Genomic DNA, 20,394 nt, shown 5'->3' with positions numbered 1-20,394 from the left:
CTCTCTATTATTATTCCACCGTTTGCTTGATACAGGTTGATACAAGTGGAAGTACAGTTGATACTTGCATCGGGAGATATCGGCTGCGTTGCCCGGGCCAGCACTAGCGCCGGAGTCGAAATTTTCTCCCTCTGTTTTGTTCTCGGACTAAACCTGTTTGGGTGTAGTGTGGCTCCGCTCGCTTCTTCCCGCTTACAAGAGCCCTTCGCTCGCTATTTTTTTTCCCTCCCTCTTTCTTTTTTTCTCTCCTCCCATCCCCTTTTGAAGTGTCTCTGTCTTGACCTTCATCTCTCCATCTCCCCTCTTTTTTCATTTCCTTTTATCACTTCCGTCATCATGGCCGACAAGAAGGGTGAGGTTAACCAGGGCGAGAAGTCCGTCCTCGGCATGCCCGTAAGTTGCTCCTCTATTGTGCTCTGCTGCTGAGCTGGTCGGTTTTTCTATTCGTGCCATCCCGGGTAGGACAGGGTCTTCTACAATACCTTTTAGGTCTGTAGAGACCATTGGATCTATCTGGGGCTGGAGAATAGGAATTGGCTAGTTGTGGTTAGCATACTTAACGCTTTGAACAACGCACTGATAAAATTTTCACAGGGTTTCGTCGTTGACTTCCTGAGTATGTTCCACTAAACTCCCACCATCAATAATCGATCGATATATACATTCGACCAAGCGACTCAATTCTGGAGAATCGTCGATCGAAACAGAATATACACTGAATTGATACTAACTGTCGCCTAGTGGGTGGTGTCTCCGCTGCCGTCTCCAAGACTGCTGCCGCCCCCATTGAGCGTATTAAGCTCCTCATCCAGAACCAGGATGAGATGCTTAAGGCTGGCCGTCTTGACCGTAAGTACTCCGGTATCGGTGACTGCTTCAAGCGTACCGCCGCTTCCGAGGGTGTCGTCTCCCTCTGGAGAGGTAACACCGCCAACGTCGTCCGTTACTTCCCCACTCAGGCTCTGAACTTCGCCTTCCGCGACACTTTCAAGTCGATGTTCGCCTACAAGCGTGAGCGTGACGGTTACGCCAAGTGGATGATGGGTAACCTTGCCTCCGGTGGTGTATGTTTCTCTGACCCCGTCTTTGGCATTTGAACAATCAGACTAATTTTGACACAGGCTGCTGGTGCCACTTCCCTCCTCTTCGTTTACTCTCTCGACTACGCCCGTACCCGTCTTGCCAACGACGCCAAGTCCGCCAAGGGCGGTGGTGAGCGTCAGTTCAACGGTCTCGTTGACGTCTACAAGAAGACTCTCGCCTCTGACGGTATTGCCGGTCTCTACCGTGGTTTCGGTCCCTCTGTTCTTGGAATCATCGTCTACCGTGGTCTCTACTTCGGCATGTACGACTCCATCAAGCCTGTTGTTCTCGTCGGTCCTCTTGAGGGTAACTTCCTTGCTTCGTTCTTGCTCGGCTGGTCTGTCACTACCGGTGCCGGTGTTGCCTCGTACCCTCTTGACACCATCCGTCGTCGTATGATGATGACCTCTGGTGAGGTATGTATCAATTATATAACCCTTTATCTCAATCAATTTCTAACATATTTTTCTACAGGCCGTCAAGTACAGCTCTTCCATGGATGCCGCCCGCCAGATTGTCGCCAAGGAGGGTACCAAGTCTCTCTTCAAGGGTGCTGGTGCTAACATCCTCCGTGGTGTCGCTGGTGCTGGTGTCCTGTCCATCTACGACCAGGCCCAGCTCCTCCTCTTCGGAAAGAAGTTCAAGTAAACGATTGATTAAGTTCGAATCGTTGCTGGGGAAGGGTATGTAAAATTGGCGTCTGGCGTAACTGCTAGGTGCTGAATGTTGTGTGGAGGTCTTGATAGAAATATCGATCAAGGGCGCTTTCGGGGTCTTGATCATAGAGCCATGTGACATTTCCTCTTGTACCCGTTGTACTTTACTACTGTCTGCAAGCAATTTTCCTTTTTTTCCTTCTGAATCTGTATTTTTCTCGGTATGCAATTAAAATCTGGGTTCAACTTGTCCTTCGAAGAGTTTTCACCAGCGTAGTGTGATTGGTGGGTTGGTGGTCACGTGCAAACATGTGTGATGACGTCGTATCATCTCGAGCTTTATCTACCTTGGCATTGCCTTCAAACATCCAGCTCTCCAACCATGACCCTAGTCTACACACCAGAAGGAGGTGGTGCAACTGAAGCCACAGCAACTCCATCTTCCAAGCCAGACAACGACCAAAAACAACAACTCCCCGCAACGACCTCCGTAACCGCAACCGTAACCGCTCCATCCTACTCCCCCATATACAGCGCCGCCCAGCCAGCCAGCATGTCCTCCCTGCCTGCGGCCACAGAATCTGTAAGGGGTCAGCAAGAGCCACAGACACAGCCGGAGTCACTTCCAGAACCAGAGCATTCAACATCCGTCTATACGCCGTCCGAGACAACGAACCCGACACCAGCTACGACAACGAGCTCTTCGCCTCCGCCGCAGCCTGGAGCTGTTCCTGTTGCTGGCGCGCAGGGACAGGGCTTTGGATACGGACAGAAAGAAGTGCAAGGACAGGGCGTTCCTCCGCCACCAAAAGTCGGAGAGGCTGTTGCACAGGGCGGTGTTGCTGAGGGTGCTACTCCTGCTGCGACTGCAACTGCGAGTCCGAACATCAACCCGGGCATCCAGTTTCCTACGCAGCCGTATGGCTATGGATATGGTTATGCCTCCCAGCAACAGTACCCGCAATTCCAACAACCACCCAACGCAACAACAACGCCCTACAACACCGTCTACCCTCGACACCCATCAATCTCGTACCAAACCCCTTACACCATCCCCAACAACAACAACATAATGCAAGACGAGCTAGATACCGGCGAAAAGGGACTTCTGGATATGGCGAAGGGGTGGATGCAGACTGCGGGCGAGAAACTGATACAGGTCGAGGCGGAGGTTTGGAGGAGGATTAATGAGGCTCATGATGGGGAGCAATAGTTTCTTTCCGGAATACGAATGGATTATGGGTTTGGGGTCTTGATCACGGATAAGAATAGGTATGGGTACGGTATGGGTATGGATTGTATATGTATTGCTGGAATACTGGCGTTCGCTATGGGTCGTTTACTCTGTATAAATAGTGGTATGAAACGGCTGTATTAATAGTAATGTCCAAATTGGCCAACCTAAAGGAATACTTTTCTAGAACACAACCGTGCATATTCATTCTATCTAAAGCCAGTCCTATTGGGTTAACCCCTGTATATCAGACGGTACAAGTACCACTCTTCTCTATGCGGTGGTATGATTGATGTACCCGTACAGTGGAGATCATACGCTGTACGCATCCACGAAAGGAAATCGCCACAGACAACCGAATAAACTCAGATATGCTTAATTATCCCTTTGCCCCTGATCTAGTGGATCTAGGATGGAAGTATGAGCTTTTGCCACCGGTGCGGAATATACGAAAACTGAATTCCTGAGTAGATGAGATATATATGTAAATTATGGGTATTAAATGCTATATGTATAACTATATTCAGTCATGAGATGACGTGCTTTCCACAAGTGCATGTGCAAAAGAGGAGATGTACCAAATCTGGTAAAATGCGAAAAAAAGTAACTGGCTTTATGCCAAAATGATCTGTTGAAGCCCTGAAAACATCCAAGGGCGCATCACACCCTGCTTCCCAAACCTAACGCCATCCGTCCAATCCCAATGCAATCCGTGCTAGCGGTCGATCCAGTCGATCCCTGCTCTTGAATATGTATGCTAGCGTCCTAAAAAAAAGACCAAACAAAACCAACGCCCGCCAATATGATCGTATCAAATTTACATAGAGCCAAGTCGTAAAAGTGCTTCCACGGCAGCACGCTCCTCGCGATCGCCAACGACACCCTCCGGTAGGGTGAATCCAAGTTGCTGGATAGGGATGTTGTTGGGGAGGGATTTGGCTAGGGTGGAGGGAGCAGGACCGCCACCACGCGGCTGCTGCTTCGCATCGAGGAATCCACCGCTGGCGTTCAGCGAGCGCGCACGGAGAGCATCAGCACCGATTTGCGCCCAGTCTTCTTCATCTGTCACGTCCTCCTCGCCCCAGTCTTCGTCCGGAATCTGGTCTTCCGGCGCCTCGGACGAGGAGGCGTATTCACGCTCGTCTCCATCGAGGGACATCTTGTCCGCTTCGTCTTCGAGCATGCTGACGTCCCTGTGTCGGCCGTAGTCCGCTCCCTCGGTATAAGAGAATACGGCGGAATCAGCAGCACTGGTTCCGTAGGGACTCCAGTTCTCTCTCCGGGAGGGGATCTGGACGCCACGTTGGTGGAAGGAGTTGGGAAGACTGGAGGGTGGCGATGGCTCGAGGTGTTGGTTGTGGCGGGATGGTTCGCCTCGTCGTCGTGCGTCCCAACGGCCCCATCCCACCTTCTCAAAAACGACATCGCCATCAGAAGCACTTCCTTGCTCACAGCCTCGGCCCTCGAGCGCGGCCACCACCAGTCTGCGGGCCTTTGCTGGAGGAATCCTGGAGAAACCAGGGACAGATGTAGTCAGATAGCCCATGACATGACGAATCGCCAAGGGGCCTTGGTGCAGCATGATCTCAGGCAAGTGGTGTTTGGCCAACATGCCCGGTGTGATAGCACCTGTGCTGTCCAGATCTCCGGCATCTCCCAGGTCGAGATCGGAGTCGGGGTGGGATGTGGCCAAGGGCGAGGTACTCGCGAGGTTGACGGACTGCTTGTGGCCAAAAGAGACGTGAGGACGGAGGGTAGGAGAGATTGAGTTGGGAGGAGTAGGCAGCATGACAGGGTGAGCGGTATCGCGAGCAGCGGTGAAGTCCGAACGAGGTTTGGGGATATCGACAGAAGCTGTCTTGCCAGCAAGAGCCATGGCGATGCTAGAGGGACCAGTTGGACGAGACATGATGTGTGTGAGAGTTGTATTCATGAGAGAGTGGTGGTGGCTAGGCTTTGGGGTTTCTTTTGGTTGAGGGTTGAGTCAGCACCGTATAGAACAAAGGGGGGGCGATTTGTCAACAAAGCAACCCTGGGGAGGTGTGAGGCATAAAATAAAGGAAGAAAGAGGAGAAAAACAGAGAAAACGACAGAAAAAAGGACCAAGCACGAATCGACTCACGTAACACTGGAGAGCGAAAAGAGGAGGAGCGATTTAATCAGCCGAGGCGAAGCTGACGGGAGGATGCGACGCGGGAGGTCAGACGAGGACTTCGGAGGTGAGTGTGGGAGTACTCTGTACGGAGTAAGGGATTTATTATAGAAGATTATAGAGAATATAGAGAGGTGTTAGAGAGATGCAAGAATAATAGAGAAATAGATCAGATGAAAAGGAGACCGAAAGAACACTTGTAGTTGCTCAGGCACAGGAATGCTGCAGGCCCAAACTAGTTTAGCGCGGTGAGTACATTCACCCCCCGCGCGGGTTATGGATGCTTTTTTATAAGTGTTCAGCTCGCTTGATATCGAGTTTCTGTGCGCGTTATTTCTTGATTTCCTATTGTTATCTGAAATGCAACTCTACACTATCTCTCCCCAGCCAACCGTCGCGGCGCGTGGGCCCCGTGATTGGCGTCGTGGAGACTCGCCCGGGTGGTCCCGGTTGGGTCTGTACCGGAGTGCATACTCCTACTCCGATGTACAGTACAGTCTATCTACTATGTGTGTACAGAGTAGTGTACAATCTATTGTAATATATAGAAGTATATAATAGATATATAAACAGATATATAGCAAGATGCCTCTGCTATTCTCACAAAACTATACATCCACTATCCGTGTAGTGTGTGCCCAGGGCAGAACCCTATTGTCAGCACGTGTTGGTCTCCCGAACACACATGCCCTCAATCACTGGCTGCCAGTTGACGGCTGACGTCACGGCATTCGCCAAGGAAGTCTCAACTTCATACGGCTGAACACACTCTGCACTCACTATGCAGTCACTCACTGTCTACAAGTAAAATCCAGCGGCCAGAGCACGAACTCTCACCCCGCAACTCCTGCCGCCAGGGTTGCATTTGCCGAGAATCCCACGAGATGACTTACAGCTGCATCACGGCATGATCCAATCCCAACGGAGGATCCCGTATCATGTCGAGTCCTCTGTAGATCTAAATGATAGTCACGTTACACTCTTTATCACCAACGCTCTTATCATCACGTGAAGATATATATCACGTGCCATGGTTTGCTTATCACCACTTGTGCAGGTATACATCCGATCTTATCGCTTCCGAAGCTCCCCCGGCCCGTCAACTTCTTCATCGGATCTTTTTCTGTTTCTCGCGCCTTTGCGGGGTTCCTTTTGCTCTTCTCGTTGCTTCAGTGGGTGCAATTTTGCCTCTGCTTTCCCTAAATGGCAACCCTTTCAATGGCCCGAGGACATCCACCCGATCCGACAAGGGCTCCGGGTGTTGACCTTCCACATATATATACCGCTCCAATTTCTTTTCATCCTTTAAAGTTATATAAAGGAAGAAAGGTGATAAGTGACAACTGATAATGGCCGATTTAGAATCATACTCCCCGACCCGCGAGGCGGGTCGCATCTTCTCCCTGCTATGCGACCAATCCGAACGCTTCAGTTTGCCTCCTCAAGTGGTTGAGAACCGGGACAAGGTCTCGTTCTACTCCTCCCACGACCAAATCTACTATCCAATTCCCTTCAAGGAGACCGAAACCTTGGCTGCGTTGAAAGGTGTTGAAGGTTCCGTGGCCGCAGCCCTAGCCGATTTGCGGTATGGCGCGCCGTCGCAGAATATCAGGGTTAGTTTGGAGAAGGCTACGGCGTTTGGTTGCCAGGCGTACATGGCCAAGTTGGATGGGTTGTCCAAGTTGGATCCTGCTGTTAAGGCTAGGTTGAAGGGTATGTGAAGCTATTCAGATGAAATGGGATTATAGCTGACTGGACAGACACGGATCTTTTGGCCGCACAGTCGAATGGGTACCGCCGTATGTCTGCCAACCTTTATCGCACCAAGAACCCTGGCGAGTTCTTCCACATTCACGGCTCACTGGAAGCTACGACGACATTGGATATGATTGGTTTGGAGGGTCATCGGCCAGATTTGACAGACTACGAGGAGATTATTAAAGTGATCGAGAGCCATGTGCAGAAATATGGGGCTGCAGAGCTGGAGGACATGAACCGGGAGAGGAGACAGGCTGGTGTGACGGCGTTCAAGCATGAGGACTTTGTCAAGACACCTCATGTAGGTCATCCAAGTGCCAAATATAGCTGGAGATACTAACGAGCATAGGGCCAAGTTAACATGCAAGAACCGTTCTGGAAGGTGTCACGCTTGCAGGGCGACATTCCTCCAACACCATTCCCCGCTGGCCGTTCCGGAAGTAAGAAGATTTTGGAAGGAATCAAAGTCTTGGAACTCTGCCGTATCATTGCCGGTCCGACTGTCACCCGGATTCTGAGCGAATACGGCGCCGATGTTTTGAAGATCACCAGCCCCAACCTGTCGGATGTCCCGTTCTTCCAGGTCGACGGAAACATGGGCAAGCATGCAGCCGACCTCGACTTGAAGTCAGAAGAAGGCCGACGCCAATTCGAAGAGCTCATCGCGGATGCTGACGTCGTTGTCGACGGGTATCGCCCTGGAGCTCTGGAGAAACTGGGCTACGGTCCGAATGCTCTTGCCGCTTTGGCTGAAAAGCGCGGCAAGGGTGTTGTGTACGTGAATGAGAACTGCTTTGGCTACGAGGGTGAATGGGCTGGACGACCGGGCTGGCAGCAGATTGCCGACTGCGTAAGTCTCTCAGAGAATCCTACCTGAATTATACTAACTAAACAGGTCACCGGCATTGCCTGGGCCCAAGGCCAATTCATGGGCCACCCCACCCCCATGGTCCCCCCATTCCCCATCTCCGACTACGGCACCGGCTGCATGGGCGCAATCGCAGCGCTGACGGGCCTCTACCACCGCGCCAAAACCGGCGGTTCCTACCACGGCAAAGCCTCCCTCATGCACTACGACCTCCTCCTCTTCGCCGTAGGCCAATACTCCGCCTCAATCCAGGAATCCATGCGCGCCGCGCAACCACCCGAGTTCTTCGCCCTTCGTCACTGTGACAGCGTCGACCGCATCTCATCCACCGTGCTGAAGATCATGCAGCAGCGGTTCCCGCATTTGTATGTGCCCGAGGTGCTTACGGAGAAGTGGCACTCGGAGGCGTACAAGGCGGATATCGAGGTTGTACGGCCGGTGACAGAGATTGAGGGGGTTGAGAATGTGTTTGAGCGGGGGAGTCGTCCGAATGGCGTGGATCGGGCGAGTTGGGAAGATTTTAGGAAGCAGGAGGGGGATTACAAGTATTGATTTCCGATCATTCGGATGCGGGTCTTATCTAGCAATAGCACTAGCATCTAAGGGGTATTGTATAGCATCTAGACATGATCCATGCTGCTGTAGCTGAATGCACTGTTTAATTCTCACATTCCTCTTTTTCAATATTACGGTGTAGTTCGCCAGGATAGTCGTGCTCTAAGTATCGTCGTCGGAATCTACTTGTAACCGTTGAGCCGGAACACTATCGGAAGCGAACAATTCTATCGGACCGAAGCCCCTCATTATATCATCGAGGATAAACACACGAGTACTACTTCGAAGTACATATACAAGTCTTTTATTTCTTAGATTCTCAATTCGCAATCTCAGAGACTGCCTCAGCACAAAAAGGGTAAGCCCAAATTCATAGAAATCACCGCAATTGACCTAAACCCCATAACTAACCACATCTATACAGACCCTTACATAAAAGGTCTATACAAGAGAAAAGAAAACAAGACAAAATGTCCTACGAAATCATCTCCAACCCCTCCGTCTCCCCCCAAACAACCTCCCGCATCCTCTCCTTCCTCTCCGCCTTCTACCAGACCAGTGACACCGAGTCCGCACACGACAGATACGTCTCCTCGTTCACCGACGATGCGACTCTGATTATGGGCTCGAAGAAGGCTGTTGGACGTGACGGTATCCCCTCCCTGTAATCTCTTCCTTATATTTATACTTAGGGCCAGCTAACGTAATCCAATCCGGTACAGAGATTCGAACGCTCCGCCACGGCCTCTGGACACACGTTGCGTCGCGGAAACACGCGCCTACGAAGGTGTTTTTCGGGGGCGAGGATGAGGTTATGTTGTATGGGACGGTGCAGTATGTGCTGCGGGCTGATGCGGAGAAGAATGAGGTTGAGGTGCCGTGGGCGGGGAGAGTTGTTTTTGCAATTGACGGGGAAGAGGTGAGGATGAAGTTTTATCAGGTTTATTTGGTACGTTGTCCCTTGTATAGTTGGTGTTTGAAGTTGGAGGTGCTAACTGATGACTTAGGATCCTTCGGCGCAATCGGGGAAGAAATAATTTACTGCATAGTTTACTAGGAAGTGTAGATAGACATACAATCATTGAATCGTACTCCCGTACATTGATTGGAAGCCCGGAAACACTATCATGATGAGTGCCCGGTTCTCCCAAGTCCTAGATTCGGAGATTCTCCCTCCCTAAACCAGTAGATGAAATTTGAGGATCGCTCAACCCAAGCACCCATCCATTTATTTCATTTCTCCCAGGATATTATGACGGAACGGAAAAAGGAAGAGGTAAAGGACATAAGGAAACACATGAAGAAGAGAGAAGAAAAGAGATGGCAAGAGAGATAAGGAATATGCAACTTTTTATAGAATTCGTGTTTTGCTTTCCTTTCCTTCTTTACTCGTCATCCTCCTCCTCCTCGTCAACGGTGGTCTTGGCAATACGGTCCAGATCCCGCTGGCCGCTCTCGGTGATGCGGCGGCCACCCTTGTCCTCGTCGTGCTCAAGGACACCAATCTTCTCAAGGGACTGCAGGACCTTACGGTCGACGGAGCCCGAGGCGTCGACGTGGTGGGCGGGGCGGTTGCCGCGGTTCTTGGTCGAGCCGTGGACCTTGCGGAGGCGGTTGACACCGACGGTCTTGCGGAGGTAGATGTGACGGGCGACGGCGGCGGCGCGGACGTAGTACCTATCATTTTTGTTAGGTGGCGGTGCGAGTTTGCTTTGGTTATATGGTATCGTACCAGTCGGCGTCCTGGGGAGGGAGCTCGTTCGAGGCAGAGGTCTTGACAGTGTCAACCCATCCGGGAATGGGGAGCTTTCCCTGACGCTTCAAGAACGCAGAGTAGGCAGAGATGAACTTCTGCGCCTGTTTGGAGAATATCCGTCAGCATGCGCCCTTCACTCCATAACTGTGTCTAATGTCCAATGCCCGATGTCCGATCGTGGTCTGGTCCTCTTGAGAAATGAAAGCGTTCCGATCGTCGAAAATCCAGTGAAGCCCTTGCACTTTGATGTTGTTCCTCCACACATATCGCAAATCCTTCTCTTAACATCCAATCCTTGCAGTGCCAAATTGCAGATATCGATGGCCGCTATCTAGACGATCCAAGTCGAATTGTGTCGCTTTCAATTCCTCCCCTCGCTCTCATAGCATTTCAACCTTAAATTCCATATCCACTCGTTTCGCTCGATCGTCCTTCCCATTCATCAAGAGGACCAAAACCACCAGACCCTAGACCAGACCGGACACACAAAACCGAAGCAACGACACGACTTACTTCCACATCGCGAACGGTGACACCACCCATTTTTGCAGGCGACTTGGTTGAACCTGGGGAGAAAGTTGAAGAGGTTGAAGCCGGAGGGATGGTCGTCGTCGGAGGGCGGGTTGGTCGAAAACCTCAAAAGGTGCGTTTCGTGTTTTCTCGGTTGCGCGAAAAGGGCGGCCGGTTCGCTCTGTGTGGGCGGGCTTTTTTCGCTTAGCCTGTTTGGGTTAGACTTACCCTAGTTGCCTGAGGCATAATTTCCCGATGTATGGACCGTACATACATACTACTACTGGGCACTCTGGAAAAGGTTTTATGATAAGTTATAGAAAGAGAAATGATTGTGAAATAGTAATATATATTGTACACTCTATCATAACTCATAACTAAAGACCACCAACGCCAGCCAATTACCACGAACCCGAAAGCATATGAAGTATGAACCTGACTATGAACCGAACTATGACTACAAAGTAGGCGCCCTCTTCAACCCAACACAATACCTCACAAACAACGTATCCAGAAAGTGCCCATGTCTAATTCCTGGCGGTCGCCTCCTCTCAAACTCATCAATCGCCTCCTGGACCCCAAACCCCCGTCTTTCAATCAAATAGCAAACAATCAAGAACCCGGTCCGATTAAACCCATAATGGCAATGCACGCCAACTACAGGACGGGGCAAATCTCGTTCACTTTCCGGACGTTTCTTGACAAGGTCCGTGATTTCGGCTTGCAGGCGATCGACCAGTGCGATGAAGTCCCGCGTCTCATCTGGTGTTGGCGGGATCTTGGAGACGGTGGGGTGCTTGTGGTAGTGGATGCCGCCCTTGTCAAGCGAGGCTGGGTTGTAAACGGGATTTTCGTGGGAGATGTCGATGACAGCGTAGATTTTGTTATGGTGTTGCTCGGAGAAGTGGACGGGGTTGTGTTGCTCGTCAACTTCGCGGAGCATTTTGAGGGCCACGAAGGTGTCTGCTAAAGGTTGCGAGACGGGGGGTACTTTCTTCCATTTGGCGACATTCTTGACGTCCCATTTGCCTGATGTGTTTAGATGGTGGAGTTGCCAGCCAAGGCTTAGGCGGTGGTCGATGTGCGAGACGAAGAAGTCTTGGATGATTCCGGAGACGGTGCGGTAGGTTGCGCGGTCATAGAGGAGGGCGTGGGAGGCTGGGGCTGGGAGAACTGCAGTCTTAACAGGACGTTTGCGCTTGCCCTCTGAGACTTTTTCAGATTCCTCTTCACCTCCGTATTCGACTTCGTGCGTTTGACCGTTAACAGGGATCTGGATTTGATCTTGGACCCTAGTAGCATCAGGTACGACACTGCTATCGGGCTCAATCTTCTCGTCTGGTTTGATATCTCCAAAGAACCGGAGAATCTTCTTCAATTCTGCCGCTTTGGTGACCGCGTCGGACTCACCAGCGATGAGCAGGACTGGAGATTGTATCCCCGCCCAGACCTCCTCTCCTGGCATACCTCCAATCGGCTTATCGTTCTCATACTGCTTTGGGAGTGTCCCCCACGCCATGCGCCTCCACACAGCGGTCTTGCTCTGCTTGTTAAAGCGGACTTGTAGTTCCCTAGTCTCCGGATCGGCATCAGGACCAACGAATCGAGTGACGCTGGCACTGTTAGGACCACCACGTCGATCCCAAGTACGCCACAGGTTAAAGATGGGGTTTGGAACGTAAAGTAGTCGGCGGAACATGGTAGTATCCTTGGGAGGTGGCGGAGATGCGCGGGGGCAAACGGAAATAGTGCCGATGATGTGCTCCTTGACCTGGGTTCCAATTGGGGATACAGACGAAGCCAGTAGCGCTGACAGAGAGCATCCCAGACTATGTGACACGAGCACAACTCCCTGGCCTGCTTCGACATCACGATGTTGCTCAATAGCAGTGGCAATTAGTTCCGCCAGTGCCTCAACCGTGTATGCATCCCAAGAAGTTGGCTCAAATGTCGACAAACCACATCCTGGAAGGTCAATTCCAAAGCAAGGTGCAATGTTTGTCAAGCTTGTGAGCAAATGATGGAACTGCGCCAGGGACCCGCCCAGGCCGTGCACAAACACAAGCATCGGAATTGGTGATGGTTTGGTAGGCAACTTGCTCATCTGCGGATGCGGACAGAAGAACGTCCTGATAGACGGATAAGTCGCAACGGATGTCGAGTAGGAGAGGTACGAAGAGTACTTCTTCAGGAGACCTGGGTCGGTGGTAAGGGCTGCTTTCGTTCAGTATCAGATCACAGCGCAATAACCAACACAAGAAATAAGACTGACCTTCCACCGATTGTTCACGGTGCTGACCCGTCGCATCCTTTTCAGAAAGAGAGCTATCCGTACCAGGGCGCAAAGACATATTGCTATCATACTCGTCCTCGTCAGAAGAGGACATGGCCCCAGCGGAGCTCTTTCGGTCATTTTTGCGAGCAGAACGACCAAAGCGCCTGCCACGGCCATCAGAGGGCGGCTGCACGCCCCTGCGCCGCAGCAGGGAAGACAAGAATCCACAGCCCGCCATTGCGACGAAGCACGTAGTCAGAAACACAACCTGGCTCCAGTTCACAGTGCCATTGCGATAACGGTCCAGTGTAGAAGAGATGACGGAATCCCAGATGCGCAACACACCCTTGACATCGGACGGGAAGGTAAAAGTACGAGATAGGGAGGAGGGAGACGGAGAGGTAGGAACCAACGAAGAACCACCGGTTGATCCCATGGCCGGGGACAGGTGAAAATAAGTTATATCTCGGGGACGATCAATCAGGCCCAGGTTTCCCGCGATCGCCTCCCCTTGCACAGTGGCCTTGGCCTCTGGCAGTAATCATGCGTTTCTCAGAAAAACAATACCCGGCACCACTAGCACACAGCGCACAACACTGGACAGTCGGTCAACTCCCTATCCAGCAGAGATCCGGATCCACCACGTCACCCAAAGTTCGGAAAGGCAATTTTCTCCAACAGGGATACCCCAAGCAATCGGAAGAGCGCCGTGGGACTTTGTTCTAGAAGTCCGAGCTTAACCCACGCGAGGCAAACGACGACGCTCTTTGGCCGAAAGTCAACGGGTTCAAACTCCTTTGGGCACGGAGGATAATCGAATGGATTATTGAAGCGACCAACAGATGGTGACTAGTGACTGGTATGCAACCGGACATGCAACTATTTGCGCATCACTTGTTTTCCGAACTGCGTTTCTGCCAATGAAAATAGCCGAATCGGCACGTTGGACGGTCGCTGGAGAGGATCTCGTCTGACAGTTCCACTCTGCACGTCGACGACTGAATAGTTGCAGTACTCTTAAAGATAGACGCAGGCAAGTGGTTTGTTGTTCGGTGTCTTGTTGCGATTCCGTGGTTGAGTCTTAGGAAGATTCGCGACAGGTCACAACGAAGCAAGACTTGGTTGTTTGATGGTTTTTTAATTGGCGATGCTGTATGAGATACACGACGTCAGCTTGTGATCAATAATAAAAGCTAGTATAGTTATGCGCTGGTCAAGCTGTCACCGTCGCAATGTAGGACAGGAAAATTTCTCCAAATAAGCTGGAGAAGCTGACCTGAGCTCACCAACTCAACCGTTTCGAAGCCGGATAACCTGGAATATAGTGCATTACCTTTTCTGAAGATGATCTTCAAAGGGTCACTTGGCAAGCCCAGCGAAATGCGAGTAGCGACTAGTGAGCAGGTGGTTGTATGGGGTAGAGTTGAATCTGCGGATGAATCATCACCGCCCACTCATAACGTCAGTCGGCAACCCGTGGACGGCGTTGGACATGCCGAAGAATTGGCTAGGATGAACCCGAGAATAGAATTGGAAGGAGAGCCAATGTGCTTCGGTAGACTTCCTGATTGGATCGAGATTGATTTACTGCTACGTTTTGCCTTATCTTTGGGTCTGTCCAGCTATAGTCTCCGTTCTGAGTACGTAACCTATGGCAGCATAAACCAACTGGTGAAACATGGATCCATGAATCGTTATCATTCCAACCTGTAGTACTCGTACAGTCTCAAAACAAATCCGTCATCGCACCATGCGATGCATCCCCAACCAACCGCGCATACTTCGCCAACACACCACGAGTAACATGCGGCACCGGGGGCTTCCACTCCCTCAAACGCTGCTGAATCTCCTCCTCAGACACATCCATGCTAAGCGAATTGCTCTCCGCATCGATCGTAACCACATCGCCATCGCGCACAACAGCAATCGGACCCCCAACCGCTGCCTCGGGCACAATATGCCCAACAATAAACCCGTGACTAGCCCCTGAGTACCGGCCGTCTGTGAGCAGGGCCACGTTCGTGAGCTTGGCTCCCATGAGTGCCGCGCTGGCTTTGAGCTGTTCCGGCATTCCTGGGCCGCCCTTGGGACCTTCGTAGCGGACGATGATCACTAGGTTCTCGCCCCGGGGGATCCTACCCTGGTTCAGGGCGTCGTTGAGTTGGTACTCTTTGTCGAATACGCGAGCTTTGCCTGTGAATCGGGTGCCCTCCTTGCCGGTGATCTTGGCTACGGCGCCACCGGGGGCTAGGTTGCCGCGTAGGATTTGCAGATGACCTGTCGTCTTGATGGGGTTGTCCAGTGGGCGGATGATGGCCTGGTCTTGCGGGAGGGATGGGTGGGATTCAACGTTCTGTGCTAATGTCTTGCCGGTTACAGTGGGGATGTCACCGTCGATGAGACCAGCGGCGATTAGCAGCTTCTGGACGGATGGAATGCCTCCAATGTCATAGAGATCTGCCATGTAATACTTCCCGCTGGGCGCAAGGTTAGCGATGAAAGGGATCTTGTTGCTAACACGCTGAATGTCATCGATAGTCATGTCCACGCCCGCAGTGCGAGCCATAGCAAGGAAGTGAAGCACGCCGTTGGTACTACCACCAAGAGCCATGGTCATAACAAGCGCGTTCTCGAACGACCGCTTCGTCAGCAGATCCCGGGGCTTGATGTTCCTCTCCAAGCATGCCTTGATGGCATCCGCAACCTTGACACACTCGCGCATCTTGGACGGAGATGTCGCTGGCGTGGACGACGACCCGGGAAGCGACAGACCCATCGACTCGATAGCCGTGGCCATAGTGTTGGCCGTGAACATACCGCCGCATGCTCCAGCACTGGGACAGGCATGTCTCTCCAGGTCATCCATAATCTCATCCTTGTTCTTGCTGGTGTCACCGCCGTCGTCGGGCTGGCGCAGAGTGTCATAGACATAAGCACCGGCGGCTTCAAAGCACGAAGAGACATTGATAGGTTTGCGAAGCAGGTCCGAGTATCCGATCTGGATTGTTCCACCATAGATCATGATAGACGGCCGGTTGTGTCGAGCCATACCCATCACCACACCGGGCATATTCTTGTCGCAACCGGGAATCGCAATACAAGCGTCATGGTACTGCGCGCAGGTAACCGTCTCGACACTATCGGCGATAATCTCACGAGTCTGCAGCGAGAATCTCATTCCTAATCCATCAGCCCTCATCCATCATTCGTATCTCCAGCCCGACTAACCTTCACTACCCATGGTAATCGCATCTGACACACCAATGGTGTTATACTGCCACCCAATCATGCCCTTCTCTGTCACAGACTTCTTCACCGTCTTGCCCATATCCAACAGATGCATATTACACGGGTTTCCCTCCCACCACACCGACGCAATGCCGACCTGGGGGCTCTTCGTCATAGCGTCTCGATCGGGGATTCCAGCAGCGAACAGCATTGCCTACCAGCAGTCTCGAATTAGCAATTGACCTGGAAACATAGGGCGAATGAATCATACTTGTGCACCGGGGAAGTCATGCCCCCGGGTAATAGTCGTAGAGTGTCTGTTCAACGCCGGCGAGCCATCCTCATGCTTCGCATCGTCGGGGAGACTGGGGAAGTCGATGTACTTGGCCTCACCCAGGGTACTCACCGTGGCTGGCCTGGAGGGATCCATGTTGTCAATTGTATCAATTGTAGTATACCACTGCCTGTGTGGAGATTGAGAAGTAGAAGCTGGGGAACGATCTGAAGAAAAGTAACGACTGTGCGGCGCAACTCCGACGATGAACCGAGAGCCCCTCCACAGTCAATCTCCGACGGATTCATCTCCGTGCGGGGGGATCAATGCTAAAGTGGCCCTGATTAGTAGCGGACAATCTCGAGCTTTTGATTGGATGATGGGTGTTTAGCCGGGATGTCAATGATGGAGTCGATTTTTCCATTCTGGGATAATGCTATTTACAGTAGATGACACTGCCAGTAGCACATTTGGAGCTATGCTAGAGAGTAGAACTGCCAATCATAGTAGAACGGAGGCGACATATACGTCATGCTGACTCCAGCCGTCACAGCCCTATATATGCCAACCGCTCAACACTGTATCTCTTCCACAATACAATCAGCCATAATCATAACAAGCAAAACAACAAGCAACATGTGTACATCCAACTACTACATCCCAACAGCCCAAGCCATCAGCATCCTAGGCTGTGCCCTCCTCTCAGGTACCGCCATACCCCATAACCCGCTCAACACCCCCCCAACCAAATCCATCTACTAACAAGCAACAGGCACCCTCCTCTCCCTCTCTCTCTTCACAATCCCAACCCTCACCCTCCCACCCCGACCATCACCCTCCTCCCCAATAAACATCCATCCAACCCCCTTTGCTCCACCCCCTCATCTAACCCACCAATGGCTCTATACCTACAAAAACACCCAACGTATTCTCTCCCCACTAGCCACAGTCACCTTCACAGGCTACACATACCTAGCCTGGTGTCTCCGGAACGACCCCACTGCACGAGGCAAATGGTATCTTCTCGCCTGCGCGGTGATGGTGGGTATGTTTTTCTGGAATCATGTGGTAATGAGGGGTGTTAATGGGAGGCTTGAGGGGCATGCGAGGAGGGATGATAAGGCGAGGGCGGAGGGGGCGGAGGGGATGAAGATGAGTGAGCAGGAAGTGGCGAAGAGAGGGAGGGAGGATACGAATGCGTCGAAGGGGTTGAGGTTGTGGATTTTGTTGAATGGGGTTATGGCGATGTTTCCATTGGGTGCGGCGGGGGTTGGGTTTTGTGCTGGGATGTAGGGTGGTGTGTTGGTTTTTGTGTGTATATGAATTAACTTGCGAAGGGCTGGCTGCTTGCTGAAAATGCAATAAATATTGGCCAGTGGAGGCAACAGAAGTTCAGTCTCAATCTCTATGTTCAGTTATATCATCTTGAAGTAATAAATACATTCCCCGAATAAAATGACAGATATTAAGTGGGTATCTCTGATAGCTCGTATGCCACCACAGTATAATGCATGAAAGATATTACGATCCAGGGCGAAACCGGCCAGCGAGCCCGTCGAGGTAAGCATGGACATCAAGGCAGAATCACATCCTAGCTCATGCCGCAGCGGCCTCATGATCATTCTCATCAACAGATTCCTTGTCGACCGATGTCCACTGCTTGGAACCCTCGAGCTCGTCCTGTTCCTCGGATGTATTCTTAGCATCCTCTTTTTCATCTATGGCAAAGCCAACAGCCTTTCCTGAAGTTGTTTGCGGACGCACTTCTTCGAGCACATCGCCATTCCACGGTTTGCATTTCTTCACAATCTCTCCGCAACGGAGGCAGACCCAGCCTTCTCCTTCTTCACCTTCCAGCTTCTGGACTAGACAAACAAAACAGTATAAGCAGCCGCAAGGAACTGTCTCGTAGGGATTGGTGATATCCGTTTGTGCAGAGCCAATCATTCCACCCGCCGATGCTGATGCTGCCATCACGTCACTCTCTGATGTGTTTGCTGGGTTCTGATCCTTGTAGCAGATGGCGCATGTCCTCTCGGGGAGGAATGCTAATTCACCTCGCTTCTCTTCGGGCTCATTGTCGTCACTGCTGGATTTGAGCGTTGCCTTTGTCTTCCGCCACGCTCTAGATAACCATCTGCGCCACCGGCTTATCCCGACAAGAGGTAGCAAGAAGAGGAGGAATTCGGTAAACGCGTGCCACACAAGCTGTCGATTCAGATATTCGAACGACACTTCGCGGCTGGCTTGGGCGGATGGGGGTGTTAAACGCATACGGAGGATTCGATCGATCAGAGTCCGGTACCGGCCGTTCACCAAGAACACGAGGAAGGAAACAAAGGCTGCGACCGAGTGTGTTGTCGAAACTAGATCCGTTATGCGCCCTAGAAACTGCACTCCCCGCGAGGGCTATATTCGTGAGCATGGGCACTAGAATATAGACGAATTGTAAAGGCTAACCTCTTCATAACCATCGCTTTGCCCGACCAGCCAACTCTCCCACTTATCCCACGCGTAACGACCGCCCACGGTGAGAAAACCATACAGACCCTTCTGCCATTTCGTCGGAGTAGAATGAATAGGACCCTTGCTGCGAACATCGATATACTTCAAGTCTTGTAAAGCGGCGCCGTAGGAAGCATCATGGTCCCATATCGAAAGCTTGAACAGGATGGCTCGGAGGACAAGCTGAATCTCATGCGACCAGTCTTCACGCAGATGAGGCTAATTAAGAAAACCAGTTAGCAATCAACATACCACCAAGGTCCTCAGAAAACGCAGATAAATACCCCGTAGTACTTCAACGCCTCTCCAACTTGCCCCTTGAGCAAGTCCAGCAATTCCTCATCCAACAGCTCGGCATCTACCTGTCCAACCCGAAAAGCCGGCCGATTCCCTTCACGGCCTGTCAGAGAACCCCATAACCAGCTAGCAGATAGAGGCAATCTGTTAAACGGAAAGGGGAGTCGTTGGATGGCGGCATTATTAACCGATGACGCCCGCTGCTGATCCGCAAACCGGGCGCGAGATTCCGTCTCACGCAGACGTCGGCGTTCTAGCACGCGCTGTTGAGCAGCAGCAAAGTTGGTCGAACTCATCGTAGGATCATCGTGCGATTCAATATCAGCAGCGGTAGAAGGAGGAAAATAGGAGGGGAAGGATTGAATCGAAGAAGTGAGGTATCGGTGTAGACGGAAAAGGAAGCGCTCGGGAATTGATAACGATCCGAGTTCCCCAGATCAGGCCGAGGTTGACGCGGCGCACGTGACTGTACTTTGTTTATGGAATAAACAACTCGTACAGTTCATGGAATATTAATAGTTGAGCATTGATAGAGTCTATTAATTGATATATTTGTATTGTTGTTGTTCTCAGGTTATCTTAACCGGTGTGGACGGATATAGTAATCTACGCTCTTGAGCTGAAGCATAGATGCTTTGGAAGAACCCAATTTTACGCCTGGGAAAAGATCAATTACACTAGGGCATACCTGATGGCTATTGTATGTATTATGATCTTAAGTGATTGACAGGTCTAGACTAAGTCGTCCATGCATCGCAAGTTATCCTCAATGATAGCACTGGTGCTCGGCTGACCTTTACGCCCGAGGTTCCTGCATAATGTACTCCGTACCTTATTTATGGCGATGGTCTCGAACAGCTGGACTTCTTGTTTATCCCTCGCCTGTATCTATAGCTATTCGAATTATATGAAGTGACCATATCCCGAATGCGATAGCGGATAAAGTCCGTTTTCTTACATCATAGACCCAAGGTTAGGATTATCAACTGATTCCCCAGGGGCAATAAGCAGATCAATAATATACATGGATGTCTGTATATGAATGAATTGGCTAGATCTGTCAGCCATCAGAATGCGCATCCAATCTCATACCGCACAAAGCACCAGCATCAGCCTTAGAAGAACGATACCACAAACACTACAACCCGGTTACCATCTCCCCCAACCCCCCAACGGCCTCAAACACAACCGCCTAATAATCGGCATGACCGGCGCAACCGGCGCCATATACGGCATCCGCGCC

The 20,394-nt window shown here is 51.4% G+C and overlaps 10 protein-coding genes across 10 annotated transcripts; 5 read left to right on the top strand and 5 right to left on the bottom strand.

Moving 5' to 3' along the window:
* Positions 1-336: 336 nt before the first annotated feature.
* ACHE_11515A (putative mitochondrial ADP,ATP carrier protein (Ant)) lies at positions 337-1,731 on the top strand (the record flags this gene model as incomplete). Its single annotated transcript, XM_043276093.1, has 5 exons — positions 337-393; positions 595-616; positions 742-1,064; positions 1,122-1,499; positions 1,558-1,731. 5 exons carry the CDS (start codon positions 337-339, stop codon positions 1,729-1,731), a joined length of 954 nt encoding a protein of 317 aa, XP_043132635.1.
* Positions 1,732-2,055: 324 nt separating this feature from the next.
* On the top strand, positions 2,056-2,952 carry ACHE_11514A (uncharacterized protein; the record flags this gene model as incomplete). Its single annotated transcript, XM_043276092.1, has 1 exon — positions 2,056-2,952. The coding sequence occupies one exon, from the start codon at positions 2,056-2,058 to the stop codon at positions 2,950-2,952; it is 897 nt and encodes a 298-aa protein (XP_043132634.1).
* Positions 2,953-3,790: 838 nt separating this feature from the next.
* On the bottom strand, positions 3,791-4,906 carry STB3 (uncharacterized protein; the record flags this gene model as incomplete). The annotated part of the gene is made up of 1 exon (XM_043276091.1): positions 3,791-4,906. The coding sequence occupies one exon, from the start codon at positions 4,904-4,906 to the stop codon at positions 3,791-3,793; it is 1,116 nt and encodes a 371-aa protein (XP_043132633.1).
* Positions 4,907-6,474: 1,568 nt separating this feature from the next.
* On the top strand, positions 6,475-8,303 carry ACHE_11512A (CAIB/BAIF family enzyme; the record flags this gene model as incomplete). The annotated part of the gene is made up of 4 exons (XM_043276090.1): positions 6,475-6,838; positions 6,886-7,184; positions 7,233-7,733; positions 7,779-8,303. 4 exons carry the CDS (start codon positions 6,475-6,477, stop codon positions 8,301-8,303), a joined length of 1,689 nt encoding a protein of 562 aa, XP_043132632.1.
* A 473-nt stretch (positions 8,304-8,776) lies between these two features.
* On the top strand, positions 8,777-9,343 carry ACHE_11511A (uncharacterized protein; the record flags this gene model as incomplete). Its single annotated transcript, XM_043276089.1, has 3 exons — positions 8,777-8,957; positions 9,029-9,255; positions 9,314-9,343. The coding sequence occupies 3 exons, from the start codon at positions 8,777-8,779 to the stop codon at positions 9,341-9,343; spliced, it is 438 nt and encodes a 145-aa protein (XP_043132631.1).
* A 348-nt stretch (positions 9,344-9,691) lies between these two features.
* Positions 9,692-10,605, bottom strand: RPS19 (40S ribosomal protein eS19; the record flags this gene model as incomplete). The annotated part of the gene is made up of 3 exons (XM_043276088.1): positions 9,692-9,983; positions 10,039-10,163; positions 10,576-10,605. The coding sequence occupies 3 exons, from the start codon at positions 10,603-10,605 to the stop codon at positions 9,692-9,694; spliced, it is 447 nt and encodes a 148-aa protein (XP_043132630.1).
* Positions 10,606-11,029: 424 nt separating this feature from the next.
* Positions 11,030-13,283, bottom strand: ACHE_11509S (RNA 5'-triphosphatase domain-containing protein; the record flags this gene model as incomplete). Its single annotated transcript, XM_043276086.1, has 2 exons — positions 11,030-12,786; positions 12,845-13,283. 2 exons carry the CDS (start codon positions 13,281-13,283, stop codon positions 11,030-11,032), a joined length of 2,196 nt encoding a protein of 731 aa, XP_043132629.1.
* A 1,290-nt stretch (positions 13,284-14,573) lies between these two features.
* ilv3B (putative mitochondrial dihydroxy acid dehydratase) lies at positions 14,574-16,505 on the bottom strand (the record flags this gene model as incomplete). The annotated part of the gene is made up of 3 exons (XM_043276085.1): positions 14,574-16,027; positions 16,076-16,289; positions 16,347-16,505. 3 exons carry the CDS (start codon positions 16,503-16,505, stop codon positions 14,574-14,576), a joined length of 1,827 nt encoding a protein of 608 aa, XP_043132628.1.
* Positions 16,506-16,985: 480 nt separating this feature from the next.
* Positions 16,986-17,642, top strand: ACHE_11507A (uncharacterized protein; the record flags this gene model as incomplete). The annotated part of the gene is made up of 2 exons (XM_043276084.1): positions 16,986-17,055; positions 17,122-17,642. 2 exons carry the CDS (start codon positions 16,986-16,988, stop codon positions 17,640-17,642), a joined length of 591 nt encoding a protein of 196 aa, XP_043132627.1.
* Positions 17,643-17,945: 303 nt separating this feature from the next.
* On the bottom strand, positions 17,946-19,447 carry PEX2 (pex2/pex10/pex12 family protein; the record flags this gene model as incomplete). The annotated part of the gene is made up of 3 exons (XM_043276083.1): positions 17,946-18,758; positions 18,810-19,073; positions 19,139-19,447. The coding sequence occupies 3 exons, from the start codon at positions 19,445-19,447 to the stop codon at positions 17,946-17,948; spliced, it is 1,386 nt and encodes a 461-aa protein (XP_043132626.1).
* Positions 19,448-20,394: the final 947 nt, after the last annotated feature.

The sequence above is a fragment of the Aspergillus chevalieri genome, chromosome 1 (genome assembly GCF_016861735.1).
Source record: "Aspergillus chevalieri M1 DNA, chromosome 1, nearly complete sequence".
NCBI lineage: Eukaryota > Fungi > Ascomycota > Eurotiomycetes > Eurotiales > Aspergillaceae > Aspergillus > Aspergillus chevalieri.
This window is presented reverse-complemented; position numbering and strand designations above follow the sequence as displayed.